This window comes from Zonotrichia leucophrys, chromosome 27 (genome assembly GCF_028769735.1).
Source record: "Zonotrichia leucophrys gambelii isolate GWCS_2022_RI chromosome 27, RI_Zleu_2.0, whole genome shotgun sequence".
Lineage (NCBI taxonomy): Eukaryota > Metazoa > Chordata > Aves > Passeriformes > Passerellidae > Zonotrichia > Zonotrichia leucophrys.
The window spans coordinates 1600460-1622943 of record NC_088196.1 but is presented as its reverse complement, the minus strand read 5'-3'; the positions used below and the strand labels follow the sequence as shown (position 1 = coordinate 1622943).

Sequence of the window (22484 nt, the reverse complement as noted above, 5' to 3'; positions counted from 1 at the left end):
CACCCAATCTTGCCAAATCTCACCAAATTTTGGTGAATCTCATAAAATCTCACCAAATCTCACCAAATTGTACCAAATCTAACAAAGTCTTGCCAAATCTCACCAAATTTTGCTGAATCTCACCGTATTTTTGTGAATCTCCTAAAAAATCTCACCAAATCTTTCGAAATTTTGGTGAATCTCATCAAGTCTCACCAAATCTCTCCAAATTTTGGTGAATCTCACCAAATCCCTCCAAATTTTGGTGAATCTCACCAAATATCTCCAAATCTTGGTGAATCTCACCAAGTCTTGCTAAATCTCACCAGATTTTGGTGAATCTCATCAAGTCTCTCCAAGTCTCTCCAAATTTTGGTCAACCTCACTAAATCTCAACAAATTTTGGTGAATGTCATCAAATCTCACCAAATCTCACCGAATGTCACCAAATCTCACCGAATGTCACCAAATCTCAGTGTCTGCCCCTGAATCTCACCGGCTCTCAGCAGATCTGGTCTCTGCCATGTCCCACTGCCCTGGCAGGGCTCCCAGCAGGATCCTGGGATGGGCCAGATGTGCACTAAATTTATTGTTATTTAATTGTAAATTTAAATTTATTATTAAATATAAGAAAAATCTAAAAAAAAATTTCTATAAAACAGTAATACATTACTGTAAGAGAAAAAGAAAGTCAAGCAAAAAGCCTAAATAAATGGGAATTTTAAAGTAAAATAAATAGCAGAATGAAATAAAATAGTTAAATAAATTGTAATGATATAATGCATACATAGAACATAAAAATTAAAGCAAAAATTGAATAGATAAATAGAACGAAAGTAAATTTAAAATAAGGAATAGAATTAAATGAAATAAATAAGGATAAAATAAAGGGAAAACAGGAATGTAAATAGAACAAAGTCAAATAATAATAGAAAAACTTTAAGAACAATATTTTGGAAAAAAAATAAATAGCAATAAATAAAAATTTTAAAAATAAAATTAAAATATAACATAAATTTTACTTAATATAATAGAAATTAATATTAATTACATTTAATGATAAATGATATTTAATATAATTTTAAAAGTAAGCCTAAAATAAAGTAAAAAAGAAAGAAAATAAAAATGAAAATTAAGAAGTAAAACAAATTTAATTTAATATCATATAAATTATTATTTATATGATATTTAATGACATTTAATATTAAATTTGACATTTATGACAAAGTATGACATTTAATATTAAATTTCATTTAATGAAAGTAAGTCTAAAATAAGGTAATAAAATAAAATAAAATAAAATAAAATAAAATTAAATTTAAAAATAAAATAAAATAATAAAATAAAAATAAGGTAAAATAAAATAAAGTAAAAAATAATAAAAAATAAAGTAAATAAAATAAAATAAAATAAAATAAAATTAAAATAAAATAAAGCACAAGGGCTGCAGTGAGCCTGGCCGGGGCAGCAGCGCTCCGCTCCCTCCCCGCAGCCTCGCAGGTGCCGGGGCCGCCTCTGGCCGCGGCCGGGGCGGGGGCCGGGGGCGGGCTGAGCGTTTATAGCGCGATAACGCCCGCAGAAGTTGCAAACGCCGGCGAGCGGCGCCGGGGACGGGCGAGGACGGAGCTGGGCTGGGAACCGGGGCCGCCCCGCCATGGGCAACGCGGCCGGGGGGCTGGAGGGGGGCGCGGCCCCGCGGGAGCCCCGCGACCACCGCCCGCAGCCCAGGGCCGCCCCCGCCGCCGCCGCGCCGCCTCCCCCCCGGGAGCCCATGCCCGGCAACGCCGAGCTGGAGGAGCGATTCGGCCGCGTCCTGGTGAGCGGGGACGGCGCCGGGCAGGACAGGGGGGTCCCACGAAACGGGGGGACAGGGTGGGGGTCCCTCCGGTATCGGCATCCCTACCGGTGTCACCATCATTAGCGCTATCATCAGCGGATTGTGACTATTCCGTAGTTGTATGAATTATTTGGTTTATTATTTAATTGATGTTCTTATTAATGATGATGCCTGCCCCGCTGTCACCTCGTTGTGCCGGGGACGCTCAGCCCTGGCCCGGGATGACCCCAGCGCTCCCTCCCCGCCTCGCTCTCACCTTGAGGCGGGGATCCGACCCCCAAATCCCCGGGGTGACCCCGAGTCCCTGAGCCCGGGCAGGCTCCGCCATGGCGGGATCGGCGGCAGGGCCGGAGCGCGCCGGTGCTGCGGATGGCGATGCTTCGCTCACCTCCTCCTCTTCCTCCTCTTCCTCCTCACGGAGCAGGGGAAGCCCCGGCCGGTGGGCAGCGGGCGATGGATGGATGGCAGGATGGATGGATGGCAGGGTGGATGGATGGCAGGATGGATGGATGGATGGCAGGCAGACAGCCCCGGGAGCCGCTCGGTTCTGCGGGAGAGCAGCTCCCGCTCGCTGCTCCGTCCTTGAGCGGGGCGGGCCGGCCGTGACCTTCGCGCCGGGTCCCCCCACCGCGCCACCCGCTCCAATCCCTGCCCTTCCCAAAAACGCCCCGAGGAAAAGGAATCGCTGCTTTAACCCCTCGAGGAAAGGGAATCTCTGCTTTAACCCCCCCGAGCCCCTGGCAGGTGATGGAGCCGCTTGTGCCCATCCCGCTCCGGGCGCAGCTTCCTCAATGCCGGGATGCGCTCGGTGGGACCGGCCGGGATCTGCTCGGTGGGGTGTCCCCATCCCAACCCCGGGGTGTCCCCATCCCAACCCCGAGCACGAATTCCTTGGGAGCTTTTTTATCTTATGGAGTTTATAGGATAATTTGGGGTGAGCGATCCCCGCAACCGCAGGGGGTGAAGGTGATGAAGGTGAGGAAGGTGAGGAAGGTGATGAAGATGAGGGACCCCGCGGCACTCCCGGGGGACAGGGCGTGGTGGCGGTGCCTCTGATGGCTCCGGGGCAGGAAGAGCCCCTCGGTGTTTCCGCTGTGAGGCCCCAGGAAGCGCCGCTTTCAGCCGGGCTGGGCCCTGCAGGTTGCAAATTCTGAACCAAAAAATGATCAGAAAAGGGGAAAATGTTGCTTCAGGCTCTCAGCAGCACTTTCTGTGCCCTCATCCCGAGGGAAAGGCCTTTTCCAGGGGAAGGGGCACCCAGGGGGCTGGGCATGGCCTGAGGGGAAGCGAGTGCTTGTGAAAGTGGCTGTCCCAATTCTGCTTCCTCCTTTCACAGTCCCTTCCCCATTCTCGTGGCTCCGGGGGGATGGGGACAGGGGGTCCCCTCTGCCCTCACCCACCACAAACACATTCCCCAACTCTGCCTTCAACTTTCTGCTCCTGAGCTCCGTGGTGGAGCAGGTGGTGACGAGCTGGGAATCTCCTGGTGGGACACGATCCAGACCTCAATGTTGCCATGGCTGCAGTGATGCCATGAGAGAACCAGTTTGGGGCTGGACACCCCAAACTGGGACAAGCTGGTGGTGCAGAAAAACCCCGGGAGGAGCCATGGGGATCCAAATTTCTGCCAGGAAGGGGATACACCCATTCCCTGCCAAGAAATGGGAATTTAAGTTTCCCAAAACTTCATTCTCAAAAATTGGCTCCGTCCCAGCTGGGGCACTGTGGCAGATGCTGCCTTGGCAGAGCCATGGGAGGGTTGTCCTGTGCCAGGCAGTTTGGGATGTGACCAGGTGGAATTTTGGGATGGAGCAGCTTTGCTGCTGGGATACGGATGCCCAGATACTCCTGCTTGAATGATTTCCCCCCTTTTGCAGGTCAAGGGGCATTAATTGGGAATATATAAATGGAGTTGTGAGTTGAGGTGTGGTGGAGTCAAAATCAAGCAGTGTCAGGCTGGGACAGGGGCTGCTCCAGCTGGGAGCTTTGCTGATGGGGCTTTGCTGCCTCTTCTCCCTGGAGCTGGGGCAGTGCAAGGCCAACGTCAGCACTGCAGATGTTTGCAGATGTTTGCAGATGTGCTGCTGGCCCCAGGTCACCAGAGAGCCCTGGCCACAGTGTCAGCCTCGGCTCCAGCAGGAAACAGAGCTGGTCCTCAGCTTCCTGCTGGATCCGTCTCCAGCACGGTGGCCAAGGCTGGCTGGGGGATGTGGGGCTGCCCCAGGGTGTCCCCAGCAGTGTCCTGGGTGGGACATTGTGCCACCAGCTGCTGGACCAGGGTCAGGAGAGTGTCTTGTGTAGGATCACTCTTGTGCTGCTGGATCCAGGAGGACACCCCAGTGCAGGGTGGGCAGGCAGGAACCCAGCAGGGATGAGGGGACGCTGGTGGGATCAGGCTCCTCTCCCTGGTTTGAGCTACAGCAGCTTCTGCTTGCTCTTAAAATAGAGCTGGAGCCACAGGAGGCAGTGGCAGCTCAGCCCCATCCCATCCCATCCCATCCCATCCCATCCCATCCCATCCCATCCCATCCCATCCCATCCCAGCCCAGCCCATCTCAGTCCAGCCCAGCCCAGCCCAGCCCAGCTGCCACCACCCTCCCGGCCATCCTGGGGACCGTCAGTCAGTCAGTCTGTCTGTCTGTCTGTCTGTCTGTCTGTCTGTCTGTGTGTCTGTCTGTTTCCTCCTGCCTACCCTGGGTGGGTTTGGGTCTGGTGGATCCCTGATGGGATGGGCTGGTCCTGGCCGTGTCCCCCAGCCCAGTTTGGGCATGAGGGAGCTCAGGGAGCCCTGAGTGGGCCTGGTGCTGCTCTGAGCCCTGGGAAGAGGCAGGAGAACAGGTCCAGTGGCACTGGAGGGGACACCATGGGACAGGTGGCACTTCAGGAATGGCCATGTCCCAAATGCCCTTGTGTGCTGTGTCCAGGAGGGATGGAGCATCCCAGGAGTGGGACAGCCCATCAGTCACCCACACACCTGCAGATGTTGGTCCTTCCTGCCCCTCAGCCACCACCTGGGGCTGTCCCCTGCCCTGTCCCCTCCCTGTGGCAGTGCTTTGTCCCTGGTGCTGCCTGGATCCTGTCCCACCCCCCGTGCTGCCCAGGCTGCCCATCCCTCTCTGTGCTCACACATCCAGTGCCCCAGAAACGGCTCTGCCAGGGTTTTACAGCACAAACCCTTCCCTGGGGGTGCCAGAACATTCCGTGCCAGCCTCGGTGCGCTGCCCGCTCACGTGTGGCACAGAACGAGGTGTCTGGCACCCAAAATAGCTGCAGCCCTGCCAGCCACCACAGCAAGAGGCTGGTTTGTAGAAAATGGTGTTGGTGCTGCTTCACCTCCCCTGGCCCTGGCGGTGCTGGGTGCCAGCCGGGCTCAGCCTGCAGTGGGCATGGCTGGGGTGGCCCTGCAGGCTCGGGGGCTCTTTGGGGTGTTGGGGACATTGGTGGCACCCACTCAGTGACGGGCTGGGCTGTGGGGCTGCTGGGAGCCCTGGGTGGGATGAGGGTGATGGGGACAGCTCAGTGTGGCTCCTTCATCCCTGTCCCCAAAGGATGAAGAGGAGGAGGATCAGGTCCTTCCTCTGACATGTGTGGGGTGCTTGGTTGCTGCCCTGCCCCACATTATCCACTCTGTCCCATATCATTCACCCAGCCCCACATCCCCCACTGTGCCCCACATCACCCCCAGCCCCACATCACCCATCCTGGCCCACATCATCCACTGCCCCACATCATCCACTGCCCCACATCTCCTGCCTTGCCCCACATCACCCACTGTGCCCCAACATTCACTGCCCCACATCATCCACTGCCCACATCTCCTGCTCCCACATCACCCATCCTGCCCCACATCCCCCACTGCCCCACACAACCCACTGTGCCCCACATCCCCCACTGTGCCCCATACCTCCCACCCTGCCCCACATCACCCACTGCTCCATATCACCCCGAGCCCCACATCACCCACTGTGCCCCACATCACCCACCCAGCCCCACCTCCCCCAGCCATCCCCCCCTCCCGGCAGGAAATGAGAACCGGTTTTTTTGGGGTTTTTTTTGCTCTGCCGGCTGAGGCTCCTCAGCGGAGCCGCTTCCTCCCAGCACCACGAGCCCACCCGGGAGGAGCCCCCACCCACTTTGTACCCGACCTGTGCCACATCCTGCCCGCAAGGGAGGCACCAGGGCTCGGGGCAGAGCCACCTCCGTGGGACAGCCCTGCCACACCCTCGAGATGGCTCCTGTCACACCCAGAGTCCTGCTGGCTCCTGTCACACCCAGGGTCCTGATGGGTGCAGGTCCCACATGGGATGGTCCTTGTGGCAGGTGCCACCATCCCCTCTGTGCCAAGGGTGTCCCACAGGTGTGGCTGAGCCCTGGCTGGGCTGTCTGGCTGTGTTGTCCCTCTTGGTCTCTTGGTCTGACCCTCATCCATCCCAAGGATGGCAGCTCAGGATCAGCAATGGTGACAGCCAGGTGCTGTTGTCACCTTGCCCATTCCAGAGCCCAGCAGCTTCACAGTGAGGCCATTTCAGACCCTGATTGTCCCCGTGCCCAGCCCTTGGTGCCAGCCCAACCCAGCTGCTCCCCAGCCACAGCTCCTGCTTTTGGCTTCTTGCAGAAGCAGCTCGTCAGGTCCTCCCTGGAGGAGCTGGTGGTGGAGAGGTTTCTGTTCCTGCCCACCACAGTGGGACCTCTGGCCTTGGACCTGCTCCTCTGTGGGCAGCCAAAGCCCTGGGAGATGCCTTCCTGCGAGGATGTGGTTGCTCCAGCATGGCATGCACCCCACGTCCCCATCATCCTCCTCAGGGAACCCCAGGACTGGGATTTAGGGGTGGCTTGGGGCCGTGCATTGCCCCACATGCCATCGTGCACCTGCCACCCACCAAAACCTGGGGTTTCAGCAAAATAACCCCCCTGTGAGCCGAGCTGAGCTGCAGCAGGCCCAGGCCACGCTGGTGTCCCATGGAGGTGCCCCACGTGTCCCCGAGCAGGGGCAGGGCCGTGTCCCGCTGATGGCGGGGGTGGTTTAGGCAGCGGAAGCCACATCACGTCCTGTGGGGGCTGGGGGGACAAGGAGGGACCTGGGGACAAGCCAGGCCTGACGTCATCGTGTCTCAGCAAATGCTGCTGTCCCCAGATGGGCTCGTCACCCTCTGTGGTGGGGGGGACTCAGGGGTGACCCCCAGGCACAGCCCAGGCTCCTGGGGCCCTCTGTTGTCACCAGTCGTGCCCCTGTCCCTCAATTGTGTCACCAGTCATGTCCCTGTCCCTCAGTTGTGTCACCAGTCGTGTCCCTGGGTCCCTCAGTTGTCACCAGTTGTGTCCCTGTCCCTCAGTTGTGTCACCACACATGTCCCTGTCCCTCAGTTGTGTTCCTGTTCCTCACCCCATGTGGCACTGCTGGGACTGGGATGGCTGAGGCACATGGGACACTCATGACATGGGTGGGTGTGTCCATCTCTTCCTCTTGTCCTCCTTGGGGACCCTCAGGTAGGGACATCACTGATGGGTCCATGGGATGCTCACATCCTGGGAAATGTGGTGTTCCCAACTTCCCAGGGTTGTCCCCATCATCCCACCAGTGTCCCCATCCTGAGAATTCTGTTTTCATTTCCCCACTGTGATCCCACCCTCCCACCACTGTCCCCATTGTTCCACTGTCCTTGTCACCAGGTCCCATCTTCACTGGGATTATGTCCCCCATCCGTTTCTGGAACTCATCCCACCAGTGTCCCCATTTTCATGGATTTCATTCCACAGTGCCCTCCTGGAATGCTTTCATTTCCACGTGATCCCTCTCCCAACTTCCCATTGTTCCCGTGTCCCCCATCTTTTCACTGGAATTTTCATGTCCCACCAGTGTCCCCCATCTTCTGGAATCTTCATATCCCACCAGTGTCCCCATCTTCTCATGGGAATTTTCATGTCCCACCAATGTCCCCATCCTGAGAATGCTGCTTTCATTTTCCCACCATGATCCCATCATCCCACCAGTTCCATCGCTGTTCCCGTTGTCCCACCAGTGTCCCCATTGTCACACTAGCGACCCCATCTTCTGGAATTTTGTGTCCCACCAGTGTCCTCATCTTCTCACTGGAATCTTCATGTCCCACCAGTGTCCCCATCCTAAGAATGCTGTTTTCATTTTCCCACCATGATCCCATCATCCCACCATTGTCCCATTGTTCTGTCACTGTCCCCGTTGTCCCACCTTGTCTCCATTGTCCCACCAGTGTCCCCATCTTCTGGGATCTTCATGTCCCACCATTGTCCTCATCTTCTGGAATTTTCATGTCTTACCAGTGCCCCCATCTTCTGGAATCTTCATGTCCCACCAGTGTCTCCATCTTTTCACTGGGATCTTCGTGTCCCACCAGGATCCCCCTCCTCCCATGGGTCTCCCCATCTCCCAGAGCTCTCTGAGCAGGGGGTGCTCCATCCCTGGGGTGTTTTTGGGGTGACCCCCAGCACTGACACCCTTCACCCACAGAATTCCATGAACCTGCCCCCGGACAAGATGAAGCTGCTCAACCAGTACGACAACGAGAAGAAGTGGGAGCTGATCTGTGACCAGGTGAGCTCCAAGCTCAGAGTGTCCCCAGTGCTGTCCCTGTCCCCAGGTGCCACTCGTGGCATGGTTTGGGCACCAGCCTGGCTGTACCAAGCCCTGACATCCATCTCATCACTGACACAGCCCCTCATTAACCTCATTAGGCAGGGGTGGGGACAGGGACACTGTGGCTGCTGTGGGGACAGTGGCACGTCCCTTGCCACACGGGTGGCCCAGTTTCAGCCTCTCTCTGGGCTTGCAGGAGCGTTTCCAGGTGAAGAACCCTCCATCCGCCTACATCCAGAAGCTGAAGAGCTACTTGGACACGGGTGGGGTCAGCAGGAAGGTGAGGGGTCCCCGTTGCAGCCTGGTCCCCGTGCCAGGCTGGGCACAGGGACGGTGCCAATGGCTGTCCCTGTCCCGGTGCCAATGGCTGTCCCTGTCCCACAGTTCAAGAGGAGGGTGCAGGAGTCCACGCAGGTGCTGCGGGAGCTGGAGATCTCCCTGAGGACCAACTACATCGGGTAAGGGAGGGGTGGCATTGTCACCCAGCTGCTGCCACCACCTCTGGGATGGGGATGGACGTGTGCTGGCTCTGCCTGGAGGGTGACAGCAGGATGGGGGGCTGTGGCTTCATCCTGAACCCTTAGGAGGGCTCTGATGGGAGGTTGAGAGTGCTGGGGCGTCTGAACCCGTTATGGCTCTCTGGTACCCCCAGGGTGCCCCCCCTCCCCTACCCTGGCTCTCCTGGACCCTGGTGGGTGCCTACTGTCCCCAGGGCCAGGCTGTCCTGTCATGGTGACACAATGGCAGTGGTGGCAGGAGAGCCCTTGGGCTGTGTCCCCCCCATACCAAGTTCATTGTGGCACTCACAGAAATGCCAGCTCATGGTGCCACCTCATGTCCCCAGTGTGTTCCACCCTTGCTGGGGACCTCTGTTCCACCTTTGCTGGGTGTCTGGGTGCAGGGGGAGGGAGGATGTGGGGGTTGGCAGAGCTCACTGACCCCTCTGCCCCCTCCAGATGGGTCCAGGAGTTCCTCAACGAGGAGAACAAGGGGCTGGACGTGCTGCTGGAGTACCTCGCCTTCGCCCAGTGCTCCGTCGCGTATGTCCCCAGCGAGTCCCCTGTCCCCAAGGCTGGCATCAGCCTCCCCTGGGGATCAGCAGGGCTGGGGAGGGGTCCCTGGGGGTGCCCTCCCTTGTCCCCAGGTCAATGCTCCATGGCTGGGGCTGAGCAGAGCATCCCCAAATCCCTGAGGAGCATCTGCCCCTATTGGGGTGCCGCCAAACTGTCCCCAAGGCCATCATGTCCCCAAGGCATGCTGAGCCACCAAACTGTCCCCAAGGCCACCATGTCCCCAAGGCCACTGTGCTGTTCCCCAAGGCCATCATGTTCCCAGGGCCTCTGAGCCACCAAACTGTCCCCAAGGCCATCATGTCCTCAAGGCATGCTGAAACACCAAATTGTCCCCAAGGCCATCATGTCCCCAGGGCCACTTTGCTGTCCCCCAAGGCCATCATGTCTCCAAGGCATGCTGAGTGACCAAACTGTCCCTAAGGCCATCATGTCCCAAAGCATGCTGAGCCACCAAACTGTCCCCAAGGCCATCATGTTCCCAAGGCATGCTGAGCCACCAAACTGTCCCCAAGGCCATCATGTCCCCAAGGCCGCTGTGCTGTCCCCAGGCCACCATGTCCCCAGGACTGTGTAAACCCCCATGCACTCCTGAGGGACACCCACCCATATTGAGGTGCCACATCTCACGAGTCCCCATGTCCCCACCAGGTACGACATGGAGAGCTCAGAGAACAGCCCCGGCTCTGACAAGGGCAAGGAGAGGTCTCTGGAGGACCTGAACAGGAGCAGCTCCTCGTCCCCCACGCAGGGCTCCTCCAAGCCGCGGCCCCTCACTGTAAGGTAACGTGTGGTGCCGTCCCCAGCTGTCCCCGTGGTGTCCCCGCTGTCGCCTCGCTGCTCCCCCGCGCTTGGACAGGGGCTTGGCAGGGACAGAGACGCAGGCCCGGCCCTAAAAATGGGCGCCCGTTGCTGGTTTGAGGGTGGGGACAAAGCCACATCCCCCTGTTGTCCCCTCCTGGGACCGTGTCCCCCACCCAGGCACTGCTCTGGGGTTTTCTGGTTAAACCCCATGAATACACCAAAATTGGGGGTGTTGGAGATTTTGGGGCAGCAAATGGCATCCCCTGGGTTAGACCCGGGTTGGAGGGACGGGCCTGTGTCCCCCGTGTCCCCGTGTCCCCCCAGCCCGTCCTGGCCGCTCTCGCTCGGTGCCCGCAGCCCCGTCTAACCCCGCTCTTCTCTTGCACGCTGCCGGGGACGCGCTGACGGTAGGTGACGGGGCACCGGCGGACGGGGACACCCCGCTGCTGTCACCCAGGGCATTGGGGACAGGGCCATCCCCGGTGGGCGGGGGGGATCCCAGGGACACCCACCGCGGTCACCCCACGGGCACCGCGGGGTCTGCAGGAGCCGGGGTGTCCCTGCCAGCCGCAGGGACAGGTCAGGAGGGACGTGGCACTGTCCCATCGCTTGTCCCCGAGCGCGGGTGGCCGGGGGCGGCGCGGGAGCCCCGTTTCTCCCTCCTGTCCTGCAGGCTCTAACGCGCCTCCAGCTGCTGCCTCTCGAACCAGCACCTGCACACCCTCCTCCTCCGCCACGTCCACCCCTGCGGTGCCCCGGGCAGCGATGGGGACAGTGCCCCCAGGTCACCCGGCAGCTCCGGCCCGCCCCGGTGAGCCTCCGTGTGCACGAGGGGACCCCCAAAACCCACCCTACATCACACCACCCCCCGATCCCAGGGTTTTAGATGGGCACGGACACGCGGATTTGTCCCCTGGGTGTCCCCAGCCCCGCTGCCACCCCCTGCGCTGTCCCCGCTTTGCGCTGTGCCCGCTGTGCCCCGGGCCCCGCTCAGCCGCGCTCTCCCCGGCCAGGCTGAACCCCTCGCACAGCAGGAAGACGCTGCGCAACTCGCGGCTCGTCAGCCAGAAGGACGATGTCCATGTGTGCATCATGTGCCTCCGCGCCATCATGAACTACCAGGTGCGAGTGGGAGTGGGCGACATCCGCGGGTACCCGCCCGGGGCTCCCCCGGCATCCCCCGGGATCCCCCGGCATCCACCGGGACCCACCGGGATCCGTCTGGGGCTCCCCCGGCATCCCCCGAGCCCCGGGGGCAGCTCTGGGCTGGCACCGGCTCTGCTTCCCCCGGCTCTGAGATGTCCTCGCTCATTCTCCTGCCTGGTGGGGACCTTGAGGGTCTCCCGGGGGACCCAGGACCCCATGGATGCTCCTTTGTCCTCCCCAGTCTGGCTTCAGCCTGGTGATGAACCACCCGGCCTGCGTCAACGAGATCACCCTGAGCCTCAACAACAAGAGCGCCAGGTAGGGGCTGGCCTGTCCCCGGTGTCCCTTGTCCCTCTGTCCCTGTCCCCTGGTGTCCCTTGTCCCCCTGTCCCCTCGGTGCCAGCCCCCTCACACCCCGTGTGTCTCTGCAGGACCAAGGCTCTGGTGCTGGAGCTGCTGGCCGCTGTCTGCCTGGTCCGAGGGGGACACGACATCATCCTGGCTGCCTTTGACAACTTCAAGGAGGTGAGCAGGGACAGCCAGTCCTGTCCCCAGCAGGGACATCCAGTGCCCAGCAGGGACACCCCATCCCCACACGAACATCTGTGCTCCATTTGGGTTTGTGCCTCAGTTTCCCTGCACCACCCCCAAACCTCTGGCTCGCTCAGGGGTGTGCCACTCACTGGGTTTGATGTCCCCATGCCACCATGTGTCCCCAGCGGCACCAGGCAGGGTTGGGATGGTGTCACCAAGGCACCTCCTGTCCTGTCACCCTCCTGGGTGTCCCCTGGCCGTGTCCCCCCTGCCCTCAGCCCCCTGCTCCCCCCAGGTCTGCGGGGAGAAGAATCGCTTCGAGAAGCTGATGGAGTATTTCAGAAATGAGGACTCCAACATTGACTTCATGGTGAGTGGCTGCTGGGACCACTCTCTGCTGTCCCCAGGGTATCCTGTCCCCAAGGCTGCTGTGCTGTCCCCAGGCCATCATGCCCCAAGAGATCCTAAGCCACCACACTCCCTGTCCAAGGATGCTGAGTGACCAAAACTGTCCCCAGGCCACCAAACTGTCCCCAGGCCACCATACTGTCCCCAGGCCACCATGTCCTCAGGGGCTGCTGAGCCACCATGCTGCCCTGGGGGTGGCATGTCTCAAGGGCTGTTCTGCTGTCCCCAAAGGCTTCTAAGCCACCAAACTGTCCCCAAGGCCATCATGTCCTCAAGGCCACTGTGCTGTCCCCAGGCCATCATATCCCCAGGACTGTGTAAACCCCCATACACTCCCCAGGGCCACCATGTCCCCAAGGGCCACCAATCCCCCGGGGCAGCATCCCCAGGAGCCACCCTGGCCCGTGCTGGCCGTGTCCCCACAGGTGGCCTGCATGCAGTTCATCAACATCGTGGTGCACTCGGTGGAGAACATGAACTTCCGAGTGTTCCTGCAGTACGAGTTCACCCACCTGGGGCTGGACCAGTACCTGGAGGTGGGAGATCCCAGGGGGGGTGATCCCAAGGGTGGGAACGGGGTATCCCAAGGGTGGGTGACCCCAAGGGTGGGAGTGGGGCATCCCAAGGGTAGGTGATCCCAAGGGTGGGAGCGGGTGATTCTGAGGGTGGGAGTGGGTGATCCCAATGGTGGGTCATCCCGGGGTTGGGGGTGGGTGATCCCAGGGGTGGGTGATCCCAAAGGTGGAGGTGGGTGATCCTGAGGGTGGATGATCCCAAGGGTGGGAGTGGGTGATCCTGGCAGTGGGCGTGGGTGATCCCAAGGATAGGAGTGGGTGATTCCAAGGGTGGGTGATCCCAAGGGTGGAAGTGGGTGATCCCGAGGGTGGGCGATCCCAAGGGTGGGGTTGGGGGATCCCAAGGGTGGGTGATCTCAGTAGTGGGAGTAGGTGAACCCAAGCCTGAGTGATCCCAGAGATGAGGGTGACTGATCCCAAGGGTGGGTGATCCCAGGAGTGGGAGCGGGTGATCCCAGGCCGGGGGTGTCCCTGTCACCGCTGGTGACCCCGGTTTGCCGTCCCTCGGCAGACCCTGCGCCTCACCGAGAGCGACAAGCTGCAGGTGCAGATCCAAGCCTACCTGGACAACGTCTTCGACGTGGGGGCCATGCTGGAGGACTCGGAGACCAAGACGGCGGTGCTGGAGCACATGGAGGAGCTGCAGGAGCACGTCAGCCAGGTGGGCCGGGGGAGCGTGGGCAGCGCCGCTGACGCAAACCCCGAGGGAGGGATGGGACGGGGACAGGGCTGAGCTGAGCTGAGCGGCGGCGCCTCGTCCCCCACAGCTGACAGAGAAGCTGCAGGATGCGGAGAACGACTCCATGGCCAAGATAGCGGAGCTGGAGAAGCAGCTGAGCCAGGCGCGGCGGGAGCTGGAGGAGCTGCGGGTGAGCCCAGGGGAGGCTGGGGGTCTGAGGGGCTCTAAGGGACACCGGTGACGTGCCGGGGTTGTCACCCGTTGTCACCGTGCAGGAGCAGCTGAGCCCGCCGCGGCCGCCCAGCCCGCCGTGCCCGCAGCCGCAGGAGTGTTACCGGCTGGCGCTGGAGCGGCGGCTGGCGGAGCTCGAGGAGAAGGGGCTGGTGCAGATCCTGCGTGGGCCCGACGGAGACGTCGCCATCGAGATTGTCCCCGTTGTCATAGAAACCCCCGCAACGCCCGTGGTTTCCGGGGACAGCACTGCCGCCACCACCCCAGGTACCGCGGCAGCGAGGGGATGTCCCCTTCCCGAGGGGACACCTGGCACCAGGGAGGGGTGGCAGCGAGTCTGGGCACAGAGAGCGTGGTGGGGATGTGCCCAGGGACTCAGGGCAATGGGTGGTGTCACCCTCTCACCCACCTCTCCTTTCCCTTGCAGATGCTCCGGCTCCGGCCCCTCCGCCCCCACCCCCCCCGCCTCCCCCGCCCCCCCCACCCCTACCGGGGGCTGATCCCATCCCCCCCCCACCCCCCGCCCCCCCCCTGCCCGCGGGCACCCCCGCCCCTCCCCCAGCCCCCCCCCTGCCCGGTGCCCCGGTGCCACCGCCCCCCCCACCGCTCCCGGGGGCACCGGAGGGCCCCGTGCCCCCCCCTCCGCCACCCCCTCCCCTCGGTGGGGAACCCCCAGCCGGGCCGGGAGCCCCCTCCAGCACCAATGGTTCAGGTGAGTGTGCGGAGCCTGGGGATGCTAGGTGATGGGATGTCTCCCAGTGGGGATGTGACCCAGGGTGCTGGGATGTGACCCAGGGTGATGATGGATGGGATTTGACCAGGGTGCTGATCCCCAGGAGGGGTCTGGGGTACCCTGGGGTGGGTGTGATGTGTCCCCCTCCCCGCCTGTGACCCTCAGTGAAGGTGAAGAAGCCGATCCAGACCAAGTTCCGCATGCCCGTCTTCAACTGGGTGGCGCTGAAGCCGAGCCAGATCGACGGCACCGTGTTCACGGAGCTCAACGATGAGAAAGTGCTGCAGGTGAGCACAGGGACAAGGGGACAGACACAGCAAGGTGAGCCCAGGGACAAGGGGCTGGCACAGGGGGATTCAGCGCCCCCGGCCATGCTGAGCCTGCCTTGTGCCCACCCGTGGTGTCCGGGGCTGCAGGAGGAGCTGGAGGTCAGGAAAGTCCTTAGCACCATGGAGAGGGACACGGGATCGGGAGGGCTTCTCCTCTCACCCTGTCCTTGTCCCTTTGCTCCATCTGCACCTTCACATCCTGTCCATTTCTTCCTCCGCATCTCCATCCTCTGGTCCCCTCCTCATTCCTCTCTGTCCTTTGTTCCATCCTCATCCCCTTGCTCCACCTTGATCCTCACTCCTCACCCTTATCCTGCTCCTCTGGCCCCATCCTCACCCCAGATGTCCTGTGCCACCTCCCTGCCGTGTGTCCCCACAGGAGCTGGACATGAGTGACTTTGAGGAGCAGTTCAAGACCAAGGCTCAGGGCCCTGCCCTGGACATCAGTGCCCTCAAGGCCAAGGCCACGCAGAAGGCGCCCAGCAAGGTGACCCTGATGGAGTCCAACCGTGCCAAGAACTTGGCCATCACCCTGCGCAAGGGCGGCCGCAGCGTCCAGGACATCTGCACGGCCATCGAGACGTGAGTGACCCCCACGGGGTGGGCAGGGGGGAGGAAGGGCAGGAGCAAGGGGTTGGGGTGGTGGAGGGTGTGGTGGGATGGAGGGGTTGGGGTGGGGATGCAGGGACAAGACAGAGAGATGGAGGGTGGAGGGATCAGAGATGGAGGGATGGAAGGATCAGATAGAGAGATAGAGGAATGGAAGGATCAAATACAAAGAGATGGAGGGATGGAAGGTTCAGAGGTGGAGAGATGGAGGGTAGAGGAATCAGAGATGGAGGGTGGAGAGATCAGATACAGAGAGATGAAGGGATGGATGGATCAGAGATGGAGGATGGAGGGATCAGATGTGGAGAAGTGGAGGGATGGAGGGATCAGATACAGAGAAATAGAAGGGTGGAGGGATCAAATACAGAGAGATGGAGGAATGACAGGATCGGAGATGGAGGGATGGAGAGATTCAATCTGGAGAGATGGAGGGATGGAAGGATCAGAGATGGAGGGATGGAGAGGTCAGATATGGGGAGATGGAAGGTGGAGGGATCAGATGTGGAAAGATGGAGGGATGGAAGGATCAGATGTGGAGGATGGAGGGTGGAGGGATCAGATGTGGGGAGATGGAAGGATCAGATACAGGGAGATGGAGGGTGGAGGGATCAAATACAGAGAGATGTAGGGATGGATCAGACCTGGAGGGATGGAGGGATCTGATGTGGAGAAATGGATGGATGGAAGGATCAGATACAGATACATCTCCCACAGAGATGGAGGGTGGAGGGATGAGAGATGGAGAGATGGAGGGATCAGATGTGGGGAGATGGAGGGATGGGAGGATCAGATATGGAAAGATGGAAGGATGGAAGGATCAGATAGAGAGAGATGGAGGGATGGAAGGATCAGAGATGGAGGGTGGAGGGATCAGATGTGGAGAGATTGGGTTATCGAGGTGGAGGGATGAGTTACAGAGAGATAGAGGATGGAAGGATCAGATACAGAGAGGTGGAAGGATGCAGGCACCAGCTGTGGGGATGGAGGGATGCAGGGATGAGGTCTGAGACAAAGGGCAGTGGGAGCCAGGCACGGACAGACAGATGGATGCAGAGAGCAGCTGTGGGGATGGAGAGATACAGGAACCAGCCAGGAAAGGAAGGGATGTGGGGACCAAAGACAGAGAGATGGAGGGATCAATATGGGGAGACAGAGAGATGCAGGATCCAGATACAGAAAGATGGAGGCATGCAGGAGCCAGCTGTGGGGACAGAGGGACAATGGAACAGCTCAGGGTGACAGGGGATCTTGGGGACCTGCAGCAGGGCCTGACAGCGCCGGGGGTGTCCCTTCCATGCAGGTACGACCAGCAAGCCCTGAGCCTCGACTTCCTGGAGCTGCTGCTGCGCTTCCTGCCCACCGAGTACGAGCGCAGCCTCATCGGGAAGTTCGAGCGGGAGCAGCAGGCGCCGGAGGAGCTGTCGGACGAGGATCAGTTCATGGTGCGCTTCAGCAAGATCCCGCGGCTGGCCGAGCGCATGAACGTCATGATCTTCCTGGGCAGCTTCGGGGACACGGCCCAGCTGCTGATGCCGGTGTGTGCTGGGGACAGGGGCTGTGGCCACACTCACACCCTGCCCTGGAGGAGTGACGGGGTAGGAGGGTCGGGATGGATGGAGATGAGAGATCTCTGCAGCCAGGTTGTGGAATTTGGGGTTTATTGCAAAGGGCCTGGGTGCAGGGCCCTGCTGGGAGCTGCCAAACACAGCTCAGAGCAGGCTGAGAGAAGAGAGGGGGAGAGAGGATGAGAGAGTAAAAGGGGTAAGAGCATAAAAGGCAAGAGGTAAGAGCTAAGACAGCAAAGTTCCCATTTCAATACAATAAATCTTCTTCTGTGTTGAATATTCTGATTCCCACTACCAAATCCTACAGCATTTGCAAACAGCCTATAACAACCATTACATTACCACACTGTATTACATTTTAAACCCTACAAACTCCTCTTTGGGCCCCTTCTGCCAAGATGTAGGGTCTGCTCTGACCCTTGGGCCTGTCTGCAAGCAGAGGGTGTTGTTCCATCAAAAGGGGATCACCTTCAGCTGGCCATGCCATTGTTTTCCAGTTGTTCAGTAACTGGAGGATCTCAAAGCTTGCTTTCATTTCAATCTCACTTATAGTTTCTATATTCTCAAAATCTTTTGCCAGACAATCATATTTATAAGGTTTTCCTGGTTCATCTCCCCCAACACTTCCCTCCTTCCCTCCCACAGCAACTCAACGCCATCATCGCCGCCTCCATGTCCCTCAAGTCCTCCAGCAAACTGCGGCACATCCTCGAGGTGAGGGCTCGGGGGGAGGCGGCCCCGTGGTGCACACAGAGTGTCCCTGGGCACTGTGCCCCCTCCTGGCTCCTGTCCCCAACCCTGGTGTCCCCACAGATCGTGCTGGCCTTCGGGAATTACATGAACAGCAGCAAGAGAGGAGCTGCCTATGGATTCCGTCTGCAGAGCCTTGACGCGGTAGGGACGGTGTGGGTGCCATGGTGTGGGGTGATGGGGGCACTGCCACTGCCAGGGACACCCTTGGGGACACTGTCACTGCCAGGGACACCCCTGGGGACAGAGGAACACAAGAAGCAGCTGCAGAGATGGAGGGACACAGGAATCTGCTGTGGGGACTGAGGGATGTGAGCACCAGCAGTAGGGATGGAGGGACATGAGGTTTGGTTGTGGGGATGGAGGGGGCAAAGGGATGGAGATACACAGGAATGGGGTGGGAAGGATGGAGATCTGATATGAAGAGGTTAGAGTCAAGGATCTTGATGAGGAAGAGGAGATGAAAGAGGATGGGATGAAGAAAGATGGGGACCAGTGTGTGGACAGAGGGAGGAAGGTCACACATGGGAATGCAGGGATGAAGGAGATACACAGGAATGGGGCTGGAAGGATGGAGATCTGGTATGGAGAGCTTAAAGGAGTCAAGGACCTTGATGAGGAAGATGGGCTGAAGGAAGATGGGCACCAGTGTGGGGACAGAGAGAGGGAGGAAGGTTGCACGTGGGAATGCAGGGATGAAGAACCAGATGCAGACCCAGCCATGGGGATGGAGAAGATGGGGATCAGCCATGGGGGTGGAGGGATGCAGACCCGGCTGGGGGATGGAGGGACGGACACACACCCAGCACACGGACACAGGGCCATCGGAGGCAGCCCTGAGCGGGGTCAGGGGTGGCGGCTGCGGCTCGGGGCTGACTCTGCCCCGCCCCAGCTGCTCGAGATGAAGTCCACAGACCGCAAGCAGACGCTGCTGCACTACCTGGTGCGGGTGATCATGGAGAAGTACCCGGAGCTCACCGGCTTCCACACCGAGCTGCACTTCCTCGACAAGGCGGGCACAGGTAGCGCCCGGGGCAGCGGGCTGGGGGTCGGGGCAGCCCCTGGCGCTCGGAGCCCGCCCTGACCCGCCCTGCTCCCATCCCGCAGTGTCCCTGGACGGGGTCCTGCAGGACGTGCGGAGCCTGCAGCAGGGCATGGAGCTGACCCGCAGGGAGTTCATGCGGCAGGACGACAGCCCCGTGCTCAAGGACTTCCTCAAGGTCAACTCCGAGGTGATGGAGAAGCTGCAGGCTGACAGCAAAACCGCCAAGGTGGGTGCTGGGGTGGGGCCATGGGGACAGTCCCTGCATGGGGACACCCTCTGCTCACACCTCTGTCCCTGCTGGGGATGTGGCTCCAGTGGGACAGGCAGGATTGGAGGTGGCAGAGGCTGGAAGGAGCTGCTGAGATGGGGCTCAGCCCCCAGATCAGGTGTCTCTGCCCACAGGAAGCCTATGAGTCAGCTGTGGAATATTTCGGGGAGAACCCCAAGACCAGTCCCCCCACCACCTTCTTCCCCATGTTCATGCGCTTCATCAAAGCCTACAAGGTAGGAGGGGACGTGGGGGTCGCTGTTTCTGAGGGCTGGGAGGAGATCTGGGACACCTGAATCCACTTTGGAGCAATCACAGGCTGGGATGCCTTTGGGGTGCTCAGAGATTTTGGAGCTGGGTTGGGGTGAGCTGTGAGGTGAAGGAAGAGGGCTGCAATCCTGGATTCCCCAGGCTCATCACACCCTCCCTGCCTCTCTCCCAAGAAAGCAGAGCAGGACATTGAGCTGTGGAAGAAGCAGGAGGCTGCAGCCAAGGAGGCAGAATCCGGCTCCCCTGGCAGCGAGCAGCAGCCCGAGGTGAAGGTGCCCCCATGTCTGTGCCCTGCTGGGGTCCCAGAACTAAACAGGTCCTGGGGTGGGAGGTGAAGGGGAGGGTCCCCCACATCCTCTGGGGTGTGATCACAGCACTCAAGGGCCCTGTGCCCTCCCAGCTGCCTGTCCAGAAGGCCAGGAGGCAGCAGATGGACATGATAGCTGAGCTGAAGAAGAGGCAGATGGTGAAGGAGCCGCTCATCTACGAAGGCAAAGATGGGGCCATCGAGGATATAATTTCAGGTGAGAGATGAGTTCAGGTGAGCAACCCACATCACAGACCCAGTGCTGGGGGCTGCAGGGGCTGTCACAGGAGCTGGGGGGTCACCAAACCCCACCACAGGGACCAAATCTGCCTGCAAGCACCTTCACATCCCACATAGCAAAGCTGCTCCCCTGTCTCATAGCTCTTCCTCCTCTTCTGCTTCTTCCTCCTCTCTCCTCCTCCTCGCTGTCTCTGGGTCGCTCTGCTCAGCTCTCAAAACTGTTCCTTTCACGGCCCGGACGGGCAAACGCTCGTCCCGGCTCTTCTGCGACGTGAGCTTCAACGAGGAGAGTCCTCTGTAGGTAACGTGGGGCGGCGCGGGCGGGCGGGGGCTCCAGGGCTTCCCTCCCGTCCCCACCGGAATTCCTGCGGGATTTGTGCCACGCTGACACCCGGGATCAGCCCCGGGGCAGGGCCGGTGCTCGGGGTCCCACGGGCTGGTTGTTGGGAGCTGCTCCTCCCATCCCTGCGTTCAGCCCTTGGCTCCTCCTGGGTGTCCTCATTCCCAGAGGGGCAAATCCTGGGCAGACAGGACAAGGGAAAAGGGTTTTAAATGAACAAAGGAGAGTTTTAGGTTGAAGGTTTGGAAAAAATTTAATTCCTGTGAGGGTGAACCCTGGCACAGGGGATCCCTGGCAGTGCCCAAGGCCAGATTGGAGCACCCTGGGGCAGTGGAAGCTGTCCCTGCCATGGCACTGGGTGGGCTTTGGGGTCCCTCCAAACCAACCCATCCCACATTAACGCGATGGCTGCGGTTCCCCTGCCATGGCGGGCGGGCAGTGAAGCTCACCCATCCCCGGTGCTTCCCCCGGTGCAGATCTGCGGAACAACCCGTACCGGCGGGGGGACAAGGCCCGCGGCAGCGCCAAGAAGCGGGCGGCGGGGCAGAGCCTGCAGGCGACGCCGGACATGGCGCTGTGACCGGCGCCGTCCCTGCAGCGGCAGCACCGGGCCAGCACCGTCCTCCCGACACGGATGGGACCGCAGGGTGTCGGTCCCTGTGCCCGGGGCTCGGCGGGATGGACAGACAGTGCCAGCTCCGAGCTGCTCCAGCCGCTTGATGTGCCAGCTCTGCTGGGCACAGCACCCCCGGCGCTTGCTTGGCCGCGTCCCTGAGCTCCTCTCCGCAGCCGGGCGGGTCGTCCTGGCTACAGGGAAGCACAGAAAGGGCTCCAGCTTGTCCTGGAAGGAAAAGAGAGGCTGTCCCATCCCGACCCCGGCCCTGTGTCCTTGTCCCACGCTGCGGGAGGGGAGGGGGTGTCAGCCAGGGACACAGCGCTCCCCGCACATCTCATCTCATCTCACACCTCACATCTCACATCTCATCCTCCCCGGCCCGCAGAGCCCCCCAGAGCCGCGTTCCCAGCCCGGGCACCTCCCAGAGCCAGGGGCTGGCAGCGGTGCTATTGTACAGCATTTTATAAAGTCTTCCTTCGAATTTCTCCGCGCTGCGGCAGCGGGGATTGGAACACCCCCACGCAGGGCGGCCCCAGCGCTGCGGAGGCTCCGGAGCTGCGACACCAGCAGCAGGGACAAATTTCCCTGCGAGGTGGTGGCATCTCCATCCACCTGCATGCCCGTCATCCTTCGGGATGAATTGGGACTGTCAGCTTTGTGGGGCTCCCCGTTTTCTCGGTGGGACTCTCAGGAGATGCCGCAGCCCCAGTCCCTGCTGCCGCCTGCAGAAGCGGCCCCGGAGCCGCACGAACCTCTCGGTACCGGCCCGGACCCGGCTCTCCCTCCCTGCCCGGCCCCGCTGCTGCTCAATAACCCCGCAGTGCCGTAGTTAAACCTCTCCTGGTGCATTCACCCCGCTCCTCCCTCCTCCTGGCCCGTCCTTCCTCGCTTCAGCCGCAGCAGCCGCTCCTTCCTGCTGTATTTAAGCTGCTTCAGCGCCGGCTCCGTGTCCGGGGAGGGATGGGAAATGAATGTGTAACTTATAAATGCCTTTAAGCCAGAAATGTAAACCATTAACTGCTCATTTGTATACATTATTTTTATATACTGAAGGCCTGTTTAATCTAAAGCACAACTGTAATAAAAACGTCAGAGTTCATGAAGGACTTGTCTGGGAGAAGGGTTTGTGATGCTGTCATGAAGGGAGGGAGAAAAGGAAGGAAAGATGGGGTGAGGGAAGGATGGAGGGAGGGAGTGGCTGTGGCTGCCCCATCCCCAGGTTGAACAGGGCTTGGAGCACCCTGGGATAGTGGGAGGTGAGAGGATGGAACGAGATGATCTTTAGGGTCCCTTCCAACACAACCCAGTCTGGAATTCTAGCAACAAACCACCCACCTTCCATTTAATTTTTTTTTTTTTTTTTTGAGTTCAACAGCTCTGAGGTCTGTTCACAGCACAGACATGTGGGTGCGTGACAGCACAAAAAATGTGTGTCAGGGTGAGTGTCCTCACTCAGCAGCCTGGCCACAGCCCCTCCCCAGCCTGCTGGGGAAGGATTCAGCTCCGTGCAGACAAACAGAGGGGCTGCAGCACTGG

The 22484-nt window shown here is 59.5% G+C and overlaps 1 protein-coding gene across 4 annotated transcripts; it reads left to right on the top strand.

Moving 5' to 3' along the window:
• The first annotated feature begins 1600 nt into the window (after positions 1-1600).
• On the top strand, positions 1601-22052 carry FMNL1 (formin like 1). 4 transcript variants are annotated; one of them, XM_064733452.1, is made up of 28 exons: positions 1601-1795; positions 8304-8387; positions 8626-8709; positions 8814-8887; positions 9386-9469; positions 10151-10282; positions 10995-11114; positions 11317-11425; positions 11691-11767; positions 11881-11974; positions 12279-12353; positions 12817-12927; positions 13478-13627; positions 13734-13835; positions 13921-14143; positions 14304-14588; positions 14775-14896; positions 15318-15520; positions 16848-17082; positions 17758-17826; positions 17926-18006; positions 18755-18884; positions 18970-19133; positions 19310-19411; positions 19619-19711; positions 19846-19969; positions 20202-20293; positions 20809-22052. In XM_064733452.1, the coding sequence occupies exons 1-27, from the start codon at positions 1634-1636 to the stop codon at positions 20291-20293; spliced, it is 3381 nt and encodes a 1126-aa protein (XP_064589522.1). In that variant the 5' UTR covers positions 1601-1633; the 3' UTR covers positions 20809-22052. The 4 variants fall into 4 exon arrangements, with proteins under 4 accessions (XP_064589522.1, XP_064589524.1, XP_064589521.1 ...); XM_064733454.1 differs by lacking the exon at positions 10995-11114; XM_064733451.1 differs by lacking the exon at positions 20202-20293.
• Positions 22053-22484: the final 432 nt, after the last annotated feature.

What these genes read in the sequence shown, in the direction of transcription:
- FMNL1 (XM_064733451.1), top strand. Translation starts at nt 1,634, where the DNA reads ATGGGCAACGCGGCCGGGGGGCTGGAGGGGGGCGCGGCCCCGCGGGAG. An exon ending in GCGCCATCATGAACTACCAG is followed by an intron (nt 11,426 to 11,690) that starts GTGCGAGTGGGA and finishes TGTCCTCCCCAG; the next exon opens with TCTGGCTTCAGCCTGGTGAT. An exon ending in CGGCCCAGCTGCTGATGCCG is followed by an intron (nt 17,083 to 17,757) that starts GTGTGTGCTGGG and finishes TCCCTCCCACAG; the next exon opens with CAACTCAACGCCATCATCGC.